Here is a 19,673-nt window from a genome sequence, read left to right on the forward strand (position 1 = left end):
TTTGTCTGTTATTTCCACTAATATATTCATTTTTATGCAAACTTTCCTGTAACATACGCATTTTTGTAAACAATGTTTTGCTGGCCCACTGCATTGCAAAATACGGAGAAGAGCAAATCCCGAAGGATAGGTGTGTTTCGGTTCTTGTACTGTTTTGGACAGTGAGAATTTGATAGGTTCAGCTTTAAATGTGACCTGAATCAAATTTCTCCCCCATGTCTACCTAATTCCACCAAGAACAGAGCATCAGAAGAGTCCCTGCTGGATCAGGCCAAAAGCCCTTCTGGTCCACATTCCCTCAGGGAAGCTCACATGCAGGACACAACAGCACTTTCCCATTCCCTCAGTGTCTTCCCCTGCAGGGGTGGTGCCTCTTGTTTTTCCAAAGGAGCATTGACCTCTGAGATGCTTCCTTGTGTTGATTTGGAAACTGGGAACGTATTGTGAAATGGCCACTTTGATTATGCCTTGCAAAGGAGCCTTTACCTTCACATGTTCCTCATTCTTTCTTACACAATGCAGGGACATTTTGCCAACCCCTCCTTTTCCTATTGTTTTCATCTTTAGTCTGGTGGGGCTCCTGCTGGGACGGAGTACTATAAAGCACCTGGCTAGAGTCTGGAGAGCACTTCCATCCTGCCTAACCATGAAGTCTGGTGGTCTGGTCTTCCTCCTCGTGGGGCTCCTCGCTCTCTCTGCCATAGTGCCCTCTGTCTCTGGCCAAGGTACGTAATCCCTTTTGGTCCCTGCCTCTGTCGGAATATCTGTGGTTAAACTCCGACTTGTGGGTTGAGGTTGCATGGGGTTAAAAAGGGTAGCTAGAGAGGAGACCTCTTGGTTGCTAGGCTATACCTGTCCTTTGATCTCCTGCTGTCTCTTCCTTCCTGCTAGACTGATATGCAGAGGATGTTGATCCCAGTTCCTTCCCTCCTTCCCAGTCTTCTTTTTTTTCTTGAGAGGGGAGCAGACATACTCCTTTGTCTCTCCCTCTCCTCCGAGCATGAGGGCAAGCACCGGGATCAGTGTTTGTGCCTCCAACTTAGCTAGTTAGCCAGATATAGGACTCTTTCCTATCAAGCATGTACTTCCAGAATAAAGTAGTCATTTCTTACTTTAAAGCTTAAAGTCTCTGTCTGACTAATTTGCAGGGAAGGTAGAATCTTTAGCAAGGATTCAAACACACACACATAAGCTAGCTCAGTACTCCCCGATCCGCTACGCAACTCAATAGATTTCCGACAGCCTCAAAGATGGATCCCTTTCCTCCATCCCTGCATAGGCAAGACTCTCTGGGTGTGTCTGTTCTGCTGCGGCTGCTGTGTGTGCAGCTCCATCTGGGCCGCCTTTCATCCTACGCCCCAAATCTTTCCTGATATGGTGTTCAGCCTCTTCAGAGGAACACAGACGTCTCTGTGCTGTGGAGGGTTGGCCTGCCTGGGAATGTTTTAGGGGCTCCACAGTGCACCCCCCCCCTGCTCTCTGGCTCTTGTTGTGTTGCCATCTGCCCCAGCAGACCAGGGAGCTCTAATTGGACGGGAGGAAAGAGCGGAAGAGAGATGATAGCTGGGAGTGTGTAGGAAGATGGAGATGCCTCCCCAGCCCCTCATGGCTGCAGCCCAAGTGGAGAGCTGAGAGGGAGGGAGGGAAGGAGGAGAGAACCAGCCTCCTGTTCAGGCCAGCTGGGCTCCTCCATGATGCTGGTCTTTCTCCACGGTAGCGCGGTGTGTGTGTGTGGAGGAGATCTGCAGTGGCGCATTGTGCGTATGTGTGTGCATGTGAGGGTCAGAGGTGGTGGGAAGGGATTCTGCACTTGAGAGGTTTACACGGGAGACAGTGGTGAGGATGATGCAGGTCGAGAGGAGTTTATACAGGGGGAGCGTGGAAGGCAGTTGCGACCCCAGGAATGACCATTTTGACTTCAAAGCACCCAGCCTAGGGAGGAATTGTACCTTGCGCTTGCTTCTTGGGTTTTTTACACACACACACACACACACACACACACACACACACACAAAAGGTGATGGATCAATTCAGGTTTCAGAAGAGGCGGAGGGGCACTTTGCATTCGAAAGGGATGAAGAATTGAACCCTTTCTCTCTCTAAAAAAAAAAGGCTTTAGAAATTTGTGAAATTTTCCCACCTTCTCCCCCCTTCGATTCCCTTTCCCCCCATGCATCTGAAAATATTCCTGATACAAAGCATTACAATTTGCAAATGCAAAAGGAAAATGGGTGCTTCTTGCCACGGTTTGTTATATGTGTGTGTGTGTTATGTGCCTTCAAGTCAATTCTCAGCGACCTCCAAGAGCATCTGTTATAAACCACCCTGTTCAGATCTTGTAAGTTCAGGCCTGTGGCTTCCTTTTGGAATCAATCCGTCTCTTGTTTGGCCTTCCTCTTTTTCTACTTCCTTCTGTTTTTCCCAGCATTATTATCTTTTCTAATGAATCATGTCTTCTCATGATGTGTCCAAAGTATGATAACCTCAGTTTCATCATTTTAGCTTCTAGTGACAGTTCTGGTTTCATTTGTTCTAACACCCAATTATTGGTCTTTTTCGCAGTCCATGGTATGCGCAAAGCTCTCCTCCAACATCACATTCCAAATGAGTTGATTTTTATCTTATCCGCTTTTTTCACTGTCCAACTTTCACATATTTTCATATATACATACTTTCATATGCATGGAAGCAAGCTGAATGCAAAGAATGTCCCCACGGCTACTAACCGTGAAGGGTATATTTTACCTCCAGTGTGGGAGGCAGCATGCTTCTGAATACCAGTTGCTGGAAACTGCAGGAGGAGAGAGTTGCTGTTGCCCTCAGGTCTTGCTTGCGGGCTTCCCCTAATGGGCATCTAGTTGCCCACTGTGAGAACAGAATGCTGGACTAGATGGGCCACTGGCCTCATTCACATGATTCACTAGAAGAGACAATAACGCTGGGAAAAACAGCAGGGAGTAGAAAAAGAGGATGGCCAAACAAGAGATGGATTGATTCCATCAAGGAAGCCACAGACCTGAACTTACAAGATCTGAACAGGGTGGGTCATAACAGATGCTCTTGGAGGTCACCGATTCATGGGGTCGCCATAAGTCATGATCGACTTGAAGGCACATAACAACAACTTTCACATCCATACATAGAAATCGGGAATATCATGGTCTGAATGATCCTGACTTTGGTGTTCAGTGATACATCTTTGCATTTGAGGACCTTTTCTAGTTCTCTCATAGCTGCCCTCCCCAGTCCTAGCCTTCTTCTGATTTCTTGACTGTTGTCTCCATTTTGGTTAATGACTGTGCCCAGGTATTGATATGAGCAACGGATTATTCAAAACAATGTCTTCACGTCTTTTTCAAACTCTGCCCAGACAAAATTGACTCGCTCTCCTCTGTCTCTCCTTAACAAATGTAGGCTGCAATCTAATACACACTTACCTGGGAGTAAGTTCCATCTAACCCAATGGAGCTTACTTCTGCATAGACATGCACTGGATTGCAGCCTTAATCTGCTCCCTGTGGGGAGTGGATGCTGCTGCTGTGCGAGGACTGAACGAGGACGCAATTTTCTCAGCTAGGAAGGCAGCAACACCAACATGTTAAAGCTAACTTGGTTTACTTGGGAGTACGCTTCATTGATCACAGTGGGGCTTGCTTACGAGTAACAATTGGGTTGCATGATACTATAGCAGATTTATCTTGATAAAATAGGTTGTTAATTTCTTTCTTTGGCTGAATTGTCATGCACTCCCCTTTGACAATAATGGTCAGCCTAAGAATGGCTGGAACTCTTCATCTTTTCACATGAGTGGATGACATTTGCAGGCAAAGGAGCCCCTCCAGAGTGGATTTGTGAAGAAAACCTCTCCCTTTTTAGATTTCCTGCCAGAATTGGATGCAAATAGCAGGCAGAGTCACCTCTTCTGAGGGGATCCTGTTCTGTGGCAGGAAAAGAGGGGGGGAATCATGTTTCCTCCCATGCCACACTTTTTTGGCAATCAGTTGAAGCTGGGGACTCTCCTCGCCACTGGGGTGTTTCCCCAGGCAGCTTGGCTCCATTTGTCAGAAAAGAAAGTGTGTGTGTGTGTGGAGAATGGCCATGGGTCACTTGATGAAAAAAATGGGGCAGCAGAGCAGAACCTCAGCAGGTGGGGTGCTCTCTCTGCTGTACCTCCACACATCCTGTTAAGGCCTAATGGGGAATGGTGGGAACAGAAATTGACATTGGGGCAATTAAGGTAGTCCATTAACAGCCCCTTCATTGCAAAACCCACAGCCAGAATTAACAGGAAGCAATAAAACAGGATGAATCTACAAGCCATGAACGTTTGGCTGAATTTGCTAGGAGACTTTCTTGTGAGTAAACCTCATACAGAGCTCTGAGCCACGGGGAAGGATGTTGCTGCTAACATGGGGTTCTTTTAAGTGCTGTGCGGAGCTCCCCCTTCCATTCCACTCCCAGCTACTTGTGGAAAAGCGAAGCCTCAGGAGAGCATCCTAGTATGAGAATAACCTGTGTCTCTTTCAGTGCGTCCCGGAAGGTGCCCCCGGCCCACCGGTGGGGTATGTGCGGAACTCTGTAGCAACGATTTCGATTGTCGCCCTGGGGAGAAGTGCTGCTACAATGGTTGTGGCCACCAGTGCCTGAAAGCCTTGAAAGGTAAGAGAAGCCATTGGGTGCCAAGCCCATCCCTCAGGGCAGGACCCCCACCAGCGTGGCAGAAGGAACAAAGTTAGGCACAGGAGCCTGACCTGTTCTAAGGGATCTGTGACTTCTCCCATTGGCTAATGATGACGGAAGATGGGAGGCTTGTTTTTCACAAAACCATTGGACAGAATGCTGTCTGCACATTCTGCGGCGTATCTCAGGTTCTCCAAGGTCTAGAGCAGCCCTTATCTATTTTTTTAAATGAAGGTCAGATATATGGCCAGCTAATGGTAGCAAAGGGCACTCAGGGCAGCATTAAGAACATAAGAAAATAAGAAGAGCCTGCTGGATCAGGCCAGTGGCCCATCTCGTCCAGCATCCTGTTCTCACAGTGGCCAACCACTGCATTGCCTGAGCCAGCTGGAAAGATGGCAGCAGAGTGTTGGGAAGGCTCGTGTTTGTGTGCATCATCATTTGGACAGAGGGCACCCCGCGATATAGCTTCACCTTTTTTGTGCTCAGGATCCCCATGTCCCGTCAAGGATCCTGCGAGGGATCTGGGACAAGCAGCCTGCTGACACCTGATTTCTCTCCTGTCTTAGGGTCTCGCTAACCTGGACTCCAGAGGGGATGAGCCCTTCCACAGGACCTCTCACCCTGCGCAGGCGTCCACTGCCAACTCCTTTCCTGCTTCCTTGGATGAGCAGACTCCGCTTTGGCATGCAATGCAACCTTGTACTGAACACGCTCACCCAATAAAAATGATATGGGTTTCCCAGCAACATGAGCCTCAGCTTCAGCCTTCATGTTACTGGGGAGACAAAGGGGAAGATTACTGGTCTACTGTGGATGTACAGCATTGTGTAAATGGGATGGCCTGGTGGTCCCCAAGGAAACTGGTTCATCTGAAAGAACTCTCTCTTTGAGAAGCAGGGCTTACTCTTCTACATGCTTACTCATTCTTCTTTAAGAATGCTTTTCACCAGTTTTCCTGGACAGATGTTAAGGCAATCAGCCTGTAAATTCCCAGATTCCCTTCAGATCCCTTTTCAATAATTGGTGTTATATTGGTCACTTTCCAATTCAGGTATGGAGGCTGATGTTACAGACAAGTTACATATTTTTATAATAATTTCACATCTGAGTTCTTTAACTACTCTTGTGTGGATACCATCCAGATCCAGTGGTTTGTATGTTTTGAATCTGTCATTTAAAATGTAAATGTACCACCCTCAAGTAGATTCCAACTTATGGCGACCCTATCAATAGGGTTTTCATGGTAAGCAGTATTCAGAGGGGGTTTACCATTGCCTCCCTCTGACGCTGAGAGGCAGAGACTGGCCCAAGGTCACCCAGTGAGCTTCATGGTTGTGTGGGGATTTGATCCCTGGTCTCCCAGGTCCAAGTCCAACACCTTAACTGCCACACTGGCTCTGTGAAGCCAGACTGTGAAGACAGATGCAAAGAATTCATTCAGCTTCTCTGCAATCTCCTCATCCTCTTTTGGCGTACCTTTGCCTCCCTTGTCATCCATGCATCCAACCACCTTCTTATCGGGTCTCCTTCTACTAATGTATTAAAAGCTTTGTTGTTATTGTTGGGCTGTGAGGGCCTGTATCTTGCAGAAAGGCACGTTGTGGTTGCTGTTGGTGTACCACCCGCCTTGCTTCCCAGCATACCTGCCCAAGCTGGCGGAGGTGGTCCTAAGAACATCAGAAGAGCCTTCCAGCAGTTGCATCAGGCAGAAGGGGCCTATCTGGCCCAGCCGTCTGTTCTCACAGTGGTCAACCAGATGCCCCTACTGGAAGCCTGCAAGCAGGACCTGAACACAACAACAATTCTTCCCTCCTATGGTTCTCAGCAGCTGATCTTTTGTGTGGTGCTGGAGAACCCAGCATGCTGGTTCTGGGGGGCCTTAATATCCCCGTTACAGAACATCAGCTGTCATGCGGATGGTTTTCGTGTTTATGGGGAAATTTTCTGTGGATCTGTACCTAACAAGGTAAAAATGGCAAACACGGAACGAGCAATAACCGGTCCCACTCCTCCCCACCTGAGCCCTGACTCACACCGTCTAGCATGATAAGGCAATCAAACTGTCTTCAGTGAAGGAAAAGCAACAACAAGGTTTACTCACAAACACTTCATGCATACAAGTGATATAGGCACAGCTTAGGACAATCAGAAAGAAGAAATGGAGGTTACTCCCACTCCATAGTTTCTCAGCGTCTGACAAGTGGCTGCAGGGCTGCTTGCTCCATGTGGTAGTGGAGGATTCAACAGAAGCACATGCAGCACAGGGAGAAGGAAGAGGAGGGGGAGGGCAAACAACCACCACAAAGGAAACTACATCACAGGAAACTAGAGACTTTTCCTGAGTCTGGCTAGAAACAGCACTTCCCCTTTGATTGTACTCAAGCATAAATAGTACTCAAGCGTGCCCCGTAGCGACAGCATGGGAGGTTGTCTATTTCCAACATGCCAAGTCAGGCCTTTGACCCACTGAGCCCAGTTTTGCCAGCTCTAAGGTCCATCCTGGTGAAGTTAACCTCAAGCTGGGCAGCTTGGACCCTGGAGGCCACAAGGCGGTGGCTCAGTGGCAGAGCACCTGCTTTGCTCACAGGAGGGCCCAGGTTCAGTCCCTGGTGGCATCTCCAGGTAGGACTGGGAACGTCCCCTGCCTGCCACCCTGAGAGCCACTGCCAGCCAGAGTGGGCCATACTGAGCTGGAGGGAGCAAGGGTTCAATTCAGTATGGCGCAGCTTCCTATGCTCACAGCAGCACCAATCCTCCCAGCGGAAAGAGCTGGCGATCCTGCTGAAGCCCTCGCCTGGCTGCGGAACAGCAAGATGCAATCGCTCCCGAGGACCCTCTCTGGGGCTGTGGAGCGTGTAGCCCCCTGGTCTACTGGGGAGCTGTGTGTGATCAAACAGACCTTTTGTGGCTGGAGGGCAGGTGGCAAAAGTCTTGCTGCAAAAACGGTCAAACGTGCTAGAGCATAAATCGTGCCTGCTGCAAGGCATGGAAGCAGCAAAGAGGGGCCTCCTTCTCGGCCTCCACCATGTCCCCAAGTAATCGCCCAGCGGAGTTCTTCATGGTGGCCCGTGGGCTATTGACACCTATTTCAGTGGATACCGCCTGGGGCATCTCAGAGGCCCTCTGTGATGTGCTTGCTGGGCGCTTGGAGACAAAGATATTGGACTTCATAGTGAGCCTGGCACTGAGTGGGAGAGGCTCCCCTTGATGCTCCATCAAGCCCTGCTTAGTGGGATCAGTGCCAGTTTTTGCAGCCTCATGACAGGTGACAAGGCGCTTGTGCCCTCTTGATCCTTGCCCCTGAAGGCTGATTACAGCTAGCCAGGGAGAGCATGACTGGGGGGGGGGTCCAGGGTGTGGCAAACATGTCTTTTCACGAGAGGACAATGCCTCCACTAAGCTGCAAATATCCCCCTTTTAAGCAAGGTGCTCATGAGATTTGTGGTGGTGCAGTTGCAAGCATTCTCAGAGAAAAGAGCTTTTTTTGACCCATTCCAATTTGGGTTCAGAACTGGGCTTGGGACTGAATCAGCCTCTGTCACCCCGATGGATGACCTTTGTAGGAAGAGGGATGGGGGGAGAGTGTGACCCTGCTGCTCCTGCGCCAGCTTTTGATGCCATCGACCACGGAGTATCCTCGTGGACTGGGAGATGGGTAGTGGGGGGCACTGTTCTGCAGTGGCCCCAGTAGACAGTGTTGGATGAGTGTCTCTCTGCCCCTTGGCTCTTGAGCTATGGGGTGACACAGGTCACTATACTGGGCCATGTCAAACTGAAGCTCTAGTTTTGGTGTACAAAGCCCTACAACAGCGTAAGACCAGGATATGTGAAAGACTGTCTTACCCCTTATATACCCAGCCGATCACTGCGCTGTGCAGGTGAAGGCCTCCTGCAGATACCATCTTATCAGGAGATCTGTTCTGCACAACATAGGAAGCGGACCTTTATTACACAGGCACCATCTCTGTTATCTTTTTGGTGCCTGCTGAAGACCTTCCTCTTTCAAGAAGCCTTTTAAGTAGAGATCTTATCCCAGTCTGTGGCTGTGTTGGAATTGCTTTTTATTATGTTTTTAAACCTTTTTTTTAAAGATGTTTTTAACATTTAAAAAATGTTTTTAAAGATGTTTTGTTTTAATATATTTTAAAGTCTGTTTTTATGGTGTTTTAAAGTGTTTTTAGTGCCTTTGTTTACTGTCCTGGGCTCTTACTGGGAGGAAGGGCGGGATATAAATCTAATAAATAAATGAATAAACTACGTTTTCCTCACCCAATGAAGTGAATGGACCTAAGTGGGCCATGTTCATGAATTTCAATGGGTCTACTCTGAGTAGGACTAGCACTGGCTAGAGCCCATTGTCCCCAATGGGATCCTGCTCTGTGGAACAGCATTCCCGTCTTGAGATATGACAGGCGGCCACTCTCTGCACTTTTTGGAAACAATGGAAGACATTTAGTTTTGAGAAGCTTTCCCAGGCTCTCCTCCGCACTGTGCTATATCAGCTGTTGCCACCTTAGGTTCAAAACAATGCAAATGAACACCTATCTTCAGGGTCTTTTTGTGCTATTTTAAAAACTATTTTCGCTCTTTTTATGGTATGTTTGTAAATCGTCTTGAGGCGTACGTAAACAGTGATTCATACATAACCAAATAAATAATAACCGTAACACACATGTAGTTGTGACACCGCAAAGATGTTGGCAAGTACATTCTTTACGTTCACGCCTGACATCAATACATGCCAAACATGAATCAATACACGCAGATGCCAAGGGGCCAGCTGGTTTCAGTTGTTTGCCAGCAAAAGCCAAGGGGCACTTTTCGATTCTTTGTTGGCTTCTTCTTCACATGCCAGGAAATTGTGACTTCGTCTGCTTTGGGCTCCCAATTTGTCGCTCCCCCATCCTGCTATATGTTGATTAACTGGGGACTCGCTCACAGGATGAAGGCCTCCTTTCCCCCCAAGTGTGAAGAGTCCCGGCCCTGCAGTCTGTGCACACGACATGGAGGAGCGAGCCGTCACCATCTAGCTGAGAACCTACAAATGGCCCAAGATGCAGCCCCAGGGAGCTCTGCCCAAAGGATGCCTGGCTGGACAGACAGGGCAGGCAGGCAGGCAGGGAGGAGGACAGGCAGGAAGCAGTATCACAGGTGGCCAGAGGGAGGCAACAGAGAGCAGCTGGAAGAAAATGCCCCCCAGGGAACGCCCCAGTTTCCCAAGGGCTGTGCTCCCCAGGCTGCCTCTCCGGGACTCCCTGCTGCAGATGGGCCCGCCCACACGCTGCCTTCTAGAGGGAGAGTCTTCACAGCCAGACCCGACAGTCCACGGGATCCTTCTTTATGAGACGCTGGGAGCAGGGGCCTCTAGGAGAGAAAAGCAAGCCTTGATTCAGGGGCATGGAGCCCTCCTCTCTGCCAGCCCTCCCCACAAGAAGCACATGGGGCTGCCCCCTTGGCTCACAGGCGTGCCAGGCCAGCCTTAGCGAGGCTGCCAGTGGCACCCACGCCTCCACCCACCACCACTGGCCCCCTCTCCCAGTGCCTTCCCCCATGGTGCCCCCTGATGGGCCCAACTTCTCAAGCACCCCGGGATGCCGCCTTCTAAAACTGCCAGGGGAGGGGGATGGAGGGTGGGCAAAAGGGGGCTGCAGTGTCACCCTCTTTCCCTCCCTGCCCTCCAGAGTTATTGAGAAAGACCCCTGACAAGGAGTGCCAGTGAACACCCAACCCAGGACCTTCCCGTTACAAATACAGCAGAGATGTCTTGGCTGCTCGAGCAGAGGGCCCCCTCCCCCAAGACCACAGCCTATGCTGCAGTTCCAGGTGGATGGGGCCCTTGTGATGCATCTCTCTCTCTCTCTCAGTCTCACCAAGACCCCCCCCCCCAGCTCAAACAGGCAACAGGAGCTCATAAGGCAGGAGGACAATGAGCTGATCTTGGAGCCTCCTGATCTCGGCCTGCCTGTGGTGCCCCCTCAAAACAACGCCACCCCTCCATGCCATGCACGGCTCTGGCAGCTTCCTCACCTGGCCCGCTGCTTCCTGCCCTGGTGCCTTGGTGCACATCGATGCATCTCATGGAGGTGCCCGAGAAGCAGCACTTCTCCCCCCCTTTGCACTCCCAGTCGTGGGCACAGGTGTCATACGTCGCCTCTTCTCCGGATGGCTTCACCCGTTGCTTCCGGGGGCACTTCCCAGGTTTCTCTGGAAGAGAAGGGGGGCTCTAGTTTGGGGACTGTGTGGCACCCTTGTGGGCCCAGAGAGAGCGGCTGGAGCGTCAGAAAGAAACGCTGTTCCGGGTGCAGTTGCCCTTGTGTGGCTCCCTCCCCCCCCCCCCGCCCTCGGGGTTGCAAAAGTGCCACTGCAGCACCTGCATGTGCAGCGACACCGGAGCGGCATCACTTTACCGAAAGGCCCGAGAGACTTCTTGACATCCAGCAGTCAGGCTGGTCGGAGCTGCCTTTCTGAGTCGATTGTTGCCGGGGCCCTTGGCAATCTTCTCCACCCTCCCAGGGCCTTCGTCCTGCCCCAGGTCGGGGCCAGTTTCCGTGTTACCTTGAGGAGGCATCCTACACACGTGGCCACCACAGCCCGACTCGCAACACTTCTGCCGCCCTCCGCAGTCAGCATCCTCCGTGCAGGCTGAGCCACACATGAGAGGGGCATGCAGCTTCTTCAGCAGTGGGGCTGGGCAAACCCCGGGCTTCTCTGGGGCAGAAGAGAAAGTGGGGTGAGACTTGCTTGTCAGGGCTGGGACAGTGCTCTCCCAAGAAAGGGCCACATCTGGGCAGGCTGGTAGGGGAGATGATGGGTGGGGGTGGGCAGGCTGCTGCTGGCGCTGGAGAGGCTTAAGGCAACGTGAGCTCGTACCCTGCGGCGGCCCGAGAGGGCGCGTGGGGGAAGGGCAATCTGAGGAAGACATTGACCCATCTAGCTCAGTGCTACCCACGCTGACTGGCAGCAACCTTTGGGGGTTGCATGCAGAGACTGGCTCCCCCCCCACACACACACCTGGAGCTGCTGTTGCCTGAGCCTGGGACCTTCTGCATGCAAAGCAGACGCTCTTTTATCACTGGAGCATCTCAGCTCCAGCACAGCTATGCAGAATTGCTGGTCCTCCATAGCCTGCCTCTCCTGCTCTCTTGCACAGCTCTTCTGCACCTCCCACGCAAAGCCTCAGCACTAGCTGCAGTGCCTCCTGTCGAGGCTGCCCAGGGCTGCGAGTCCTATGGGGAGCCAGTGCAAAGCCCCCCCTGCCCACGAGGCAGCCTGTCTATTTCTAACGGGACAGTTGCTGAGCCTCAAGCCTGCTGGGATCCCTGCCCCTGGTCCAGAACTTGGGATCTGGCTGTGGCTATTGAGGGGAAAGACACTCTGCCCATGCTCAGAGGCACTTGTGCCTTTACCGTTACTTGTTCATGTTCCAGGTTAGAACACTTTGCTCCAGAATAGTTTCCAGGGCTCAGGAACCCCCAGCTCACATTCAGCCCCTCTTCTCTTCCTGGCCCAGGAAAGGGGGGCAGATCTGCCTGTGTCATCTGGGATGTGGCAGGTCAAGAGGCGTCCCACGTGCTCAGGGTGTAGCCTCTCCATGCGAGACGGTGCCTTTGCTGACATCTCCCCTCCCCACGTCCCACAGTTGCTGACGAAGCCCAGCTACCTCTGCTGGGGGGCATGCAGACGTATCTGCAGGCAAATTCGCAGCACTTTGCTTTCCCGGGGCACTCCCTGTCCCCTTCGCATTCCATGTGGCGGGGGGGGGGTTATACAGTCTGTTGGGGGAGGCAGCGCAGAATCCTTTCCAGAGCTTGGAAGATTACTTTTAAAAAGTAATAAATTACAGTTACAGTTACATGGCCCCAAAGAGTAGTAATTACTGTTACGGTTATAATTGCTCTGAAAGTAACTGATTACTTTACAGTTCCTCCAAAGTAATCACTACAATTACATTTCAGTTACTTTAAAAAAAAGCCTACAAGGTGCTGGCCTTGGCTGCTGCACATCTAAGTAGCCTAAAACAACATTAAAAATAAACAAAGACATACAGAGATAGTAGAATAATTATTTTTATCCATAAGATAGCAATGGTGGTCTCTCTGCTGGTAAGGGAGGTGGGGAGGGAGGCTGAGGCCACTGCTCAGATCTTTCCACATCAAACCCAGTGCAACCCCCCCACTCAGCCAGCCAGCATAATCTCTCTCACTTAACCACCTCCCAGACCCTGCCCTGCCACCAACTAAGGGACACTCACTCAAGCAAACATTTACACCTGAGATGCAAAAAAGTTAAAATATTGCAAATGCAGCACAGTAGCCAGAGAGGGGGTGGAAGCCACTTTGTGGGCCAAGTGCAAACACAGTATTCTCTCTCTCTCTCTCTCTCTCTCTCTCTCTCTCTCTCACACACACACACACACACACATTGTCATCTTTCACCTCCACAGTTCTTTATCTCCATTCTGCTGCTGCCTCCTTCTCCTCCTTTATCCATGTTCTTTTTTTTTTCAATTAATTTTTATTCCAATTTTCAGAACCAAAACAATACAAAAAGAAAACAACACAAATCAATAACTAGTACAATACAAAAAGAAATATATATATATATATATATAAAAGAAAGAATATTGACTTCCGATTTGTCATAGTTCAGCTATAAATCTATAATATATAACAAACCTATCTCTTAATAGATTATAAAATCACCTTCCTCCAGCGGTTATCTTAGTTGGTTTCAAACCTCATTAACATCCTATCATTTTAATCTTCCACAAAAAGTCAAAGAGAAGTTTCCAATCCTTGAGATACATGTCAATCAATTTTTTTTCTAAATAAACATATCAATTAATCCAACTCTTCAAATCTACTAAGTCCAGTAATTTCAAATCGCTATAATTCAGCTATAAATCTATAATATATAACAAACCTATCTCTTAATAGATTATAAAATCACCTTCCTCCAGCGGTTATCTTAGTTGGTTTCAAATCTCATTAACATCCTATCATTTTAATCTTCCACAAAAAGTCAAAGAGAAGTTTCCAATCCTTGAGATATATATCAATCATTTTTTTTACTAAATAAACATATCAATTAATCCAACTCTTCAAATCTACTAAGTCCAGTAATTTTAAATCGCTCTTCTGTCATTATCCATATTGGGTCCATCTTCCATCTTCCATCTTTACGCACCCAAAAATCTTGCTGTCATAGTCATATAATAAAAGTCTGATAGGAATTTCCTCCATCACAGATATTTTCTTGCCATCAAATCCAAACGTATCACTGAAGTATTGTTGCAAAGCCGCATCTCTGTTCCTCTTTTCCACATGATACACTAGTACATCTCTTGAAGGTTTTTCCATTGACACAAAACAGGGATTAATTCTGTTAACTTTCTCCATTTCAAGTTCCATCAAATCCTTCCAGTCCAGGAATTTTTTTGAACCGATAATATCTTTATCTCCAATCTCTTCAATTCCTTCAGGGACAGCGCTGAATTCCAAACTGTAATATTTGTCTCCAGGATCCATCACAGCCAGGAAATCCAAATCTTTTTTCATGTCCATAATTAAGCCAATCTCCATAGTTTGAACCTTGCCTTTAATTTCTCTTTCATCCTTTTTTTGTTTTCCAGATCTATCTTTATTCTCCTTTCTCATAGAATCCTGAGTTTCTTTCAGCTCCTGTCTCATTTCATGAAATTCAATTCTCCACGCTTGTCTATTATTTCTCAGTTCTTGTTTTATTGAGTTAATCCCATTCATTATTTTCTGAAACATGTCTAGAGATAAAGTCCCTTCTTGTACATCCATGATCTGCTTAATTGTCATTCTTAAAGCCAAAGGAACAAAACTCCTTCAATTTTCAATGTCCCAAACAAAGAGCAGCTTATTTCTTTAACCAGTTACAAAGGAGTTAATCTTTCCAACCAACTAAGGTCACACGCTAGACAGCCCTTATCTCTTATCTGCCCGGAAGTGTAAGAACGGCTTTAGTTCACAGCGTCCAAATAACTAGTAGCAGAGAGAATGAGCAGATTCGTCAAAAAAAAAGTAGATCAGGAAAAATAGTCCCAGCCATATATTACACAAAAGTCTTATAAATCAAAAAGATTTCTTATCTCTCCCAATCAGAAATCTCTCGTCCGTTGTAATCTTTAAAATGCTATTTTCCATGTCAGCTTTTTGCAATAAAAAAAAGATAAGCTATTTATATTTTCTTCCCCCTTAGTTCCGTGAATAAAAAAAGGAAAGTCTTACCTCACCTAGGTTATCTCAATTGCTGTTACTTTGACAAATCTCTTTAGCTGTATAGATAAGAAAATGATGAATGTAGACAGGAGGATGTTTGCCTGTTAATCCGTATAAAAAAAAACGGGTCACTTATCCAGCTGAGCTAGCATAAAAATCCTCGCTCTGGCTGAGCTGCTGGAAGACAGACAATTCTGACGAATTCCAGACTCCAACAATCAAAGCAATTCGCATTCCACTGCGAATCCCTTCGCATTCCACGTGGCGGGGGGGGGGTTCAGTCTGTTGGGGGAGACAGTGCAGAATCCTTTCTTCCCTGCAAGCAAGAGAGAGGGAAGCAGAGAAGGGTGAGGGCCAGGGAGGGGGCAGCCTCAGATGGACGCAAAAATCCAGGCCTCTCTGGTTCATACTGGGCCCCACAGTTGCGGGTGGCATTGACCCATCCCATGCCAAGGGAAGGTGCCGTGAATCACCCACCCACCCCTCCCCTCGGTCGGAGAGTGGCGAGGAGAGTTCTGAGTGAGCCTATATGTGTGTTTGAAATGAATCTTTGGGCTTGTTTACACGGTGAGAAAATCTGCATCTGGTCCAAAATAGAGATCCTTTAACTTTGGACCGTTTGCTTGACGTTTCAGCAGAAGCGCGTGCATTGTAGTGCTTTTTTGTTTAACTCCAGATTTAATCGATGTGATAACATCCGTACTTACCTTGAAAAACCGCATCCACTTCAGTGCCACTGAGCGTGTAACTGTCTTTCTTTGCTTTTTCTTTGGATCCTCCCCTACCGCCCCCCTTGCGCTGTCCTGGCTTTCATTTCATTTCCAGCTGCTGACGAGTAAACTTCCTCAACTGCTCTTGCCGCTTCCCACACTATATATTCCGTCTCAGAGCACCAGGGGGCAACCTCTATCCAGGCTTTCCTTGGACAGGAGGGGGGCGGGGGCCACTGTAGACCCCAGGGAGGCTGCCTTAAAAAGCTGATAGATGTCCAGAGGAGGAAAATATTTTGAAGGGTTAGCCATTTTGCGCCTACGTAAACGTGCATATAGGCGAAGCCACTCACCCAGGGAATTCACTCATCTACAACCCCCTAAAGGCGGAAGGCAGACAGATCGATCATTATTGACACCACATATGAGCACACACTCTCCCTCGCCTGTTAGATCCATTTCCACTGAAGGATATTGCGACCGGGGACAAGCCAGGTGCGCCACCGGGGGCAAGGGAAAGAAAAGGGGAAAGAGACGGGGGGCTCTTCTGCTTGCTCCAGGAAAAGCAGCTTCTCCCCCCCCCATGGCCCAGGAGAAGAAAACTGGCCTTTGCTGGGCAGCCATCCTTTGCCCCTGCTTTGTGCCTGCCTCTGCCCCTCTCTGGCCATTAATTTCAATGGGACTACTCTGAGTAAACCTCCGTTGGATTATTAAACGATGACACAATCCATATTCCTGCTGTTGCATCGACTATAGGAAGCCACTCTTTACAATATTATGTATTTGCTATTTATCTTTACAAGGGGGGGGGGAGAAGGTCCTTTCCCCGCGTCCAAATATACCCCTCCCTTAGGAATAGGCGACCAAAGGAGAGGGGGCTCTTTGCCAGGAAAATGGTCGAGTTGGCTTGCCATTTTCATCTTCAACCTGTGGCTGTACATGGTTGGACAATTTCCCTCAGCTGCCCCCTTGTGCCTGCGAGGTGAGGTTTGGGCAAACGTGTATGTGTGCAGACCTGTCAGCAGGGGGGCTGTGGGTCGCTCCCCTAAAACCTTTTTGCCACTATTGTCTTTACAAAAAGACTTCCTGGACCATTCCTCCAGTCATGAGAAAGGTCTCCAAGGGATGACCGTTGTGGTGATAGCCACGAGACCCACCCCACTATAGCCATAGACAGAATGGAGCCATGAAAGGAACGTGTCTTAGCCACTGAGAAGAGTCTTCTGACAGATTTCCTGGACCGTTCCTCCAGTCATGCAAAAGGTCTCCAAGGGATGACAGTTGTGGTGATAGCCACGAGACCCACCCCACTATAGTCATAGACAGAATGGAGCCATGAAAGGAACGTGTCTTAGCCACTGAGAAGAGTCTTCTGACAGATTTCCTGGACCATTCCTCCTGTCATGACAAAGGTCTCCCAGGGATGACCATTCTGGTGATAGCCACAACACCTACCCCACTACAGCCATAGACAGAATGGAGCCATGAAAGGAATGTGTCTTGGCCACTGCGAAGAGTCTTCTGACAGACTTCCTGGACCGTTCCTCCAGTCATGCAAAAGGTCTCCCAGGGATGACCGTTCTGCTGATAGCCATGAGACCCACTCCACTACAGCCATAGACAGCAGGTCCTTGGCCACTGGAAGGGGGGGGGGGCTACATAGTTTCAATAACAGTAGGATCTCCCAAGCCCATTCACCACCTAACTTGGGCAATGCAAATGCCCATTAACTCACCAGGCCAATGCATTAGATTAACAAAAGGCTGAATGACAGTTTTCTTCTTCTGTTTTGTCACATGAGCAACCCACGTTCCTTGTCATGCACATGATAACGGCTCCCTGCATTATAAACTGCTGTCAGAAGGAGCTGCGCCACTCCCCTGGAGTGCCCTGCCACTGTTTCTTACACTGGAAAATGTCCGCATGGGGCTAAATCTGACCAGTGGCTCTTACGGTGAATCAGGTTTGGATTCCAGCCCACCGTTTCAAATGCTGGAAGGCATTTATAGAGGTGAACCAGATCTTTACAACCATAGATGAAACCAGTCTCCTTCCAGTGCTAGGTTACAAGAAAGGTTTCATGGAGGGGGGAGTGCAAGGTCCCTTTCAAAGGTGAAGGGGAAATTAATAACCCTAGGGTTCCTACCGAAAGCAAGTTCTGCAGGGGAAAATCTCCGCGATTTGTTGTAACTGCAAATGTTGCCTTCTTAGTTTAGGGATAGAATGTTAATTCTGGCTCAGAAACAATTTCAAATTAGAAGTGAAATTGAGAAGCGCGAGATCAGCAGAATGAGCTCTGCAGAAAGTAAAGCAGCAAGGAACGCTTACATTTCTTTGTTCAGCTTCACGAGGGGCCAAATCACAGAAAAGGGAAGAAGGGTCTACCTAGAGGGGAAGAAAGAAATGGCCATCCTCATGCTTATACACGCATATGTTCAAAGGATGCAGGTCAGGGGGTTTTCTTTTCTTTAATGAGCGTAGGCAATCTTTCCAGTTACAAAGGAGTTAATCTTTCCAACCAACTAAGGTCACACGCTAGACAGCCCTTATCTCTTATCTGCCCGGAAGTGTAAGAACGGCTTTAGTTCACAGCGTCCAAATAACTAGTAGCAGAGAGAATGAGCAGATTCGTCAAAAAAAAAAGTAGATCAGGAAAAATAGTCCCAGCCATATATTACACAAAAGTCTTATAAATCAAAAAGATTTCTTATCTCTCCCAATCAGAAATCTCTCGTCAGTTGTAATCTTTAAAATGCTATTTTCCATGTCAGCTTTTTGCAATAAAAAAAAGATAAGCTATTTATATTTTCTTCCCCCTTAGTTCCGTGAATAAAAAAAGGAAAGTCTTACCTCACCTAGGTTATCTCAATTGCTGTTACTTTGACAAATCTCTTCAGCTGTATAGATAAGAAAATGATGAATGTAGACAGGAGGATGTTTGCCTGTTAATCCGTATAAAAAAAAGGGTCACTTATCCAGCTGAGCTAGCATAAAAATCCTCGCTCTGGCTGAGCTGCTGGAAGACAGACAATTCTGACGAATTCCAGACTCCAACAATCAAAGCAAAGCTGTGTGGGAAATCTCACGTTTCTTCCTTATCCGGAAGAAATTATTCCCAGTCAGAAAAGAGCCTTCTGACTGAATTTAAACTGGATAAGTTTCATCCAAGACGGAGCTCGTCTCAGAGGCTGCACAGGCGTAGGGATCCTCCTGGGAAGTCCCTTTATCCATGTTCTTGACCTCCGGATCCTTTCCCCTCCACTCCATTCTTCACCATCACTAACCGTTTTGTTTTTTTTTAAATTCCACTCCACCCCATCTCTCTCGTTACTCAAAAAGTAATGCATTACAAGTAATTCGTTACTTGTAACTAGTTACTTCCAAGCTCTGATCCTTTCTTCCCTGCAAGCAAGAGAGAGGGAAGCAGAGAAGGGTGAGGGCCAGGGAGGGGGCAGCCTCAGATGGACGCAAAAATCCAGGCCTCTCTGGTTCATGCTGGGCCCCACAGTTGCGGGTGGCATTGACCCATCCCATGCCAAGGGAAGGTGCCCTGAATCACCCACCCACCCCTCCCCTCGGTCGGAGAGTGGCGAGGAGAGTTCTGAGGGAGCCTATCGGGCCTGATCTATATTTGCAAATCAGAGCCACACATAGGATCTGTGGTGTGTGTCCTTGCACAGCCCTGGTTTAAACACCATCTATTACCAACAGCACTCACGGCACTGCACAGGCCTCCTTGCAGTCGCCTCTACACCTTCCTGCACCCTCAGACAGAGGTGCCAGGTAGCCATGACTACGAACAGCCTGTCTGCATTTCTTGGCACAGACTACCTACATGGTTGCTTTTTGCAGACAGCAGAAGAGACCATTGTTGTCCAAGGGCACTCTCCACTAAGCTGGCTTCCTGAAGGGTCACCTGCAGGGCTGTGGTAGCCGCGATCGCGCACGAAACTCGCCCAAGTTCCCCTCTCCGCGGCCGGAACGTTTTGAGATAGGAACCAACGAGCGGCGGGAAGGAGTTTCCCGAGAGGGA

The 19,673-nt window shown here is 48.6% G+C and overlaps 1 protein-coding gene and 1 long non-coding RNA gene across 5 annotated transcripts; one reads left to right on the forward strand and one right to left on the reverse strand.

The window, feature by feature from the left end:
• The first annotated feature begins 598 nt into the window (after positions 1-598).
• LOC133386952 (uncharacterized) lies at positions 599-5,434 on the forward strand. The gene is made up of 3 exons (XR_009763321.1): positions 599-725; positions 4,528-4,659; positions 5,250-5,434. It is a non-coding gene; the product is annotated as an uncharacterized LOC133386952 (long non-coding RNA).
• A 3,776-nt stretch (positions 5,435-9,210) lies between these two features.
• LOC133386951 (waprin-Phi1-like) lies at positions 9,211-19,620 on the reverse strand. Of its 4 annotated transcripts, XR_009763318.1 has the most exons (5): positions 19,476-19,620; positions 18,491-18,537; positions 11,239-11,391; positions 10,711-10,887; positions 9,211-10,047 (listed from the first exon to the last, which is right to left on the reverse strand). XR_009763318.1 is itself a non-coding variant. In XM_061630772.1 (4 exons), exons 1-4 carry the CDS (start codon positions 13,138-13,140, stop codon positions 10,022-10,024), a joined length of 378 nt encoding a protein of 125 aa, XP_061486756.1. In that variant the 5' UTR covers positions 13,141-13,166; the 3' UTR covers positions 9,211-10,021. The 4 variants fall into 4 exon arrangements, 1 of the variants encoding a protein (XP_061486756.1); XM_061630772.1 differs by lacking the exons at positions 18,491-18,537; positions 19,476-19,620 and adding an exon at positions 13,119-13,166; XR_009763319.1 differs by lacking the exons at positions 9,211-10,047; positions 10,711-10,887; positions 11,239-11,391 and adding exons at positions 13,316-15,246; positions 17,969-18,025.
• Positions 19,621-19,673: the final 53 nt, after the last annotated feature.

This window comes from Rhineura floridana, chromosome 6 (assembly GCF_030035675.1).
Source record: "Rhineura floridana isolate rRhiFlo1 chromosome 6, rRhiFlo1.hap2, whole genome shotgun sequence".
Classification (NCBI taxonomy): Eukaryota; Metazoa; Chordata; class Lepidosauria; order Squamata; family Rhineuridae; genus Rhineura; species Rhineura floridana.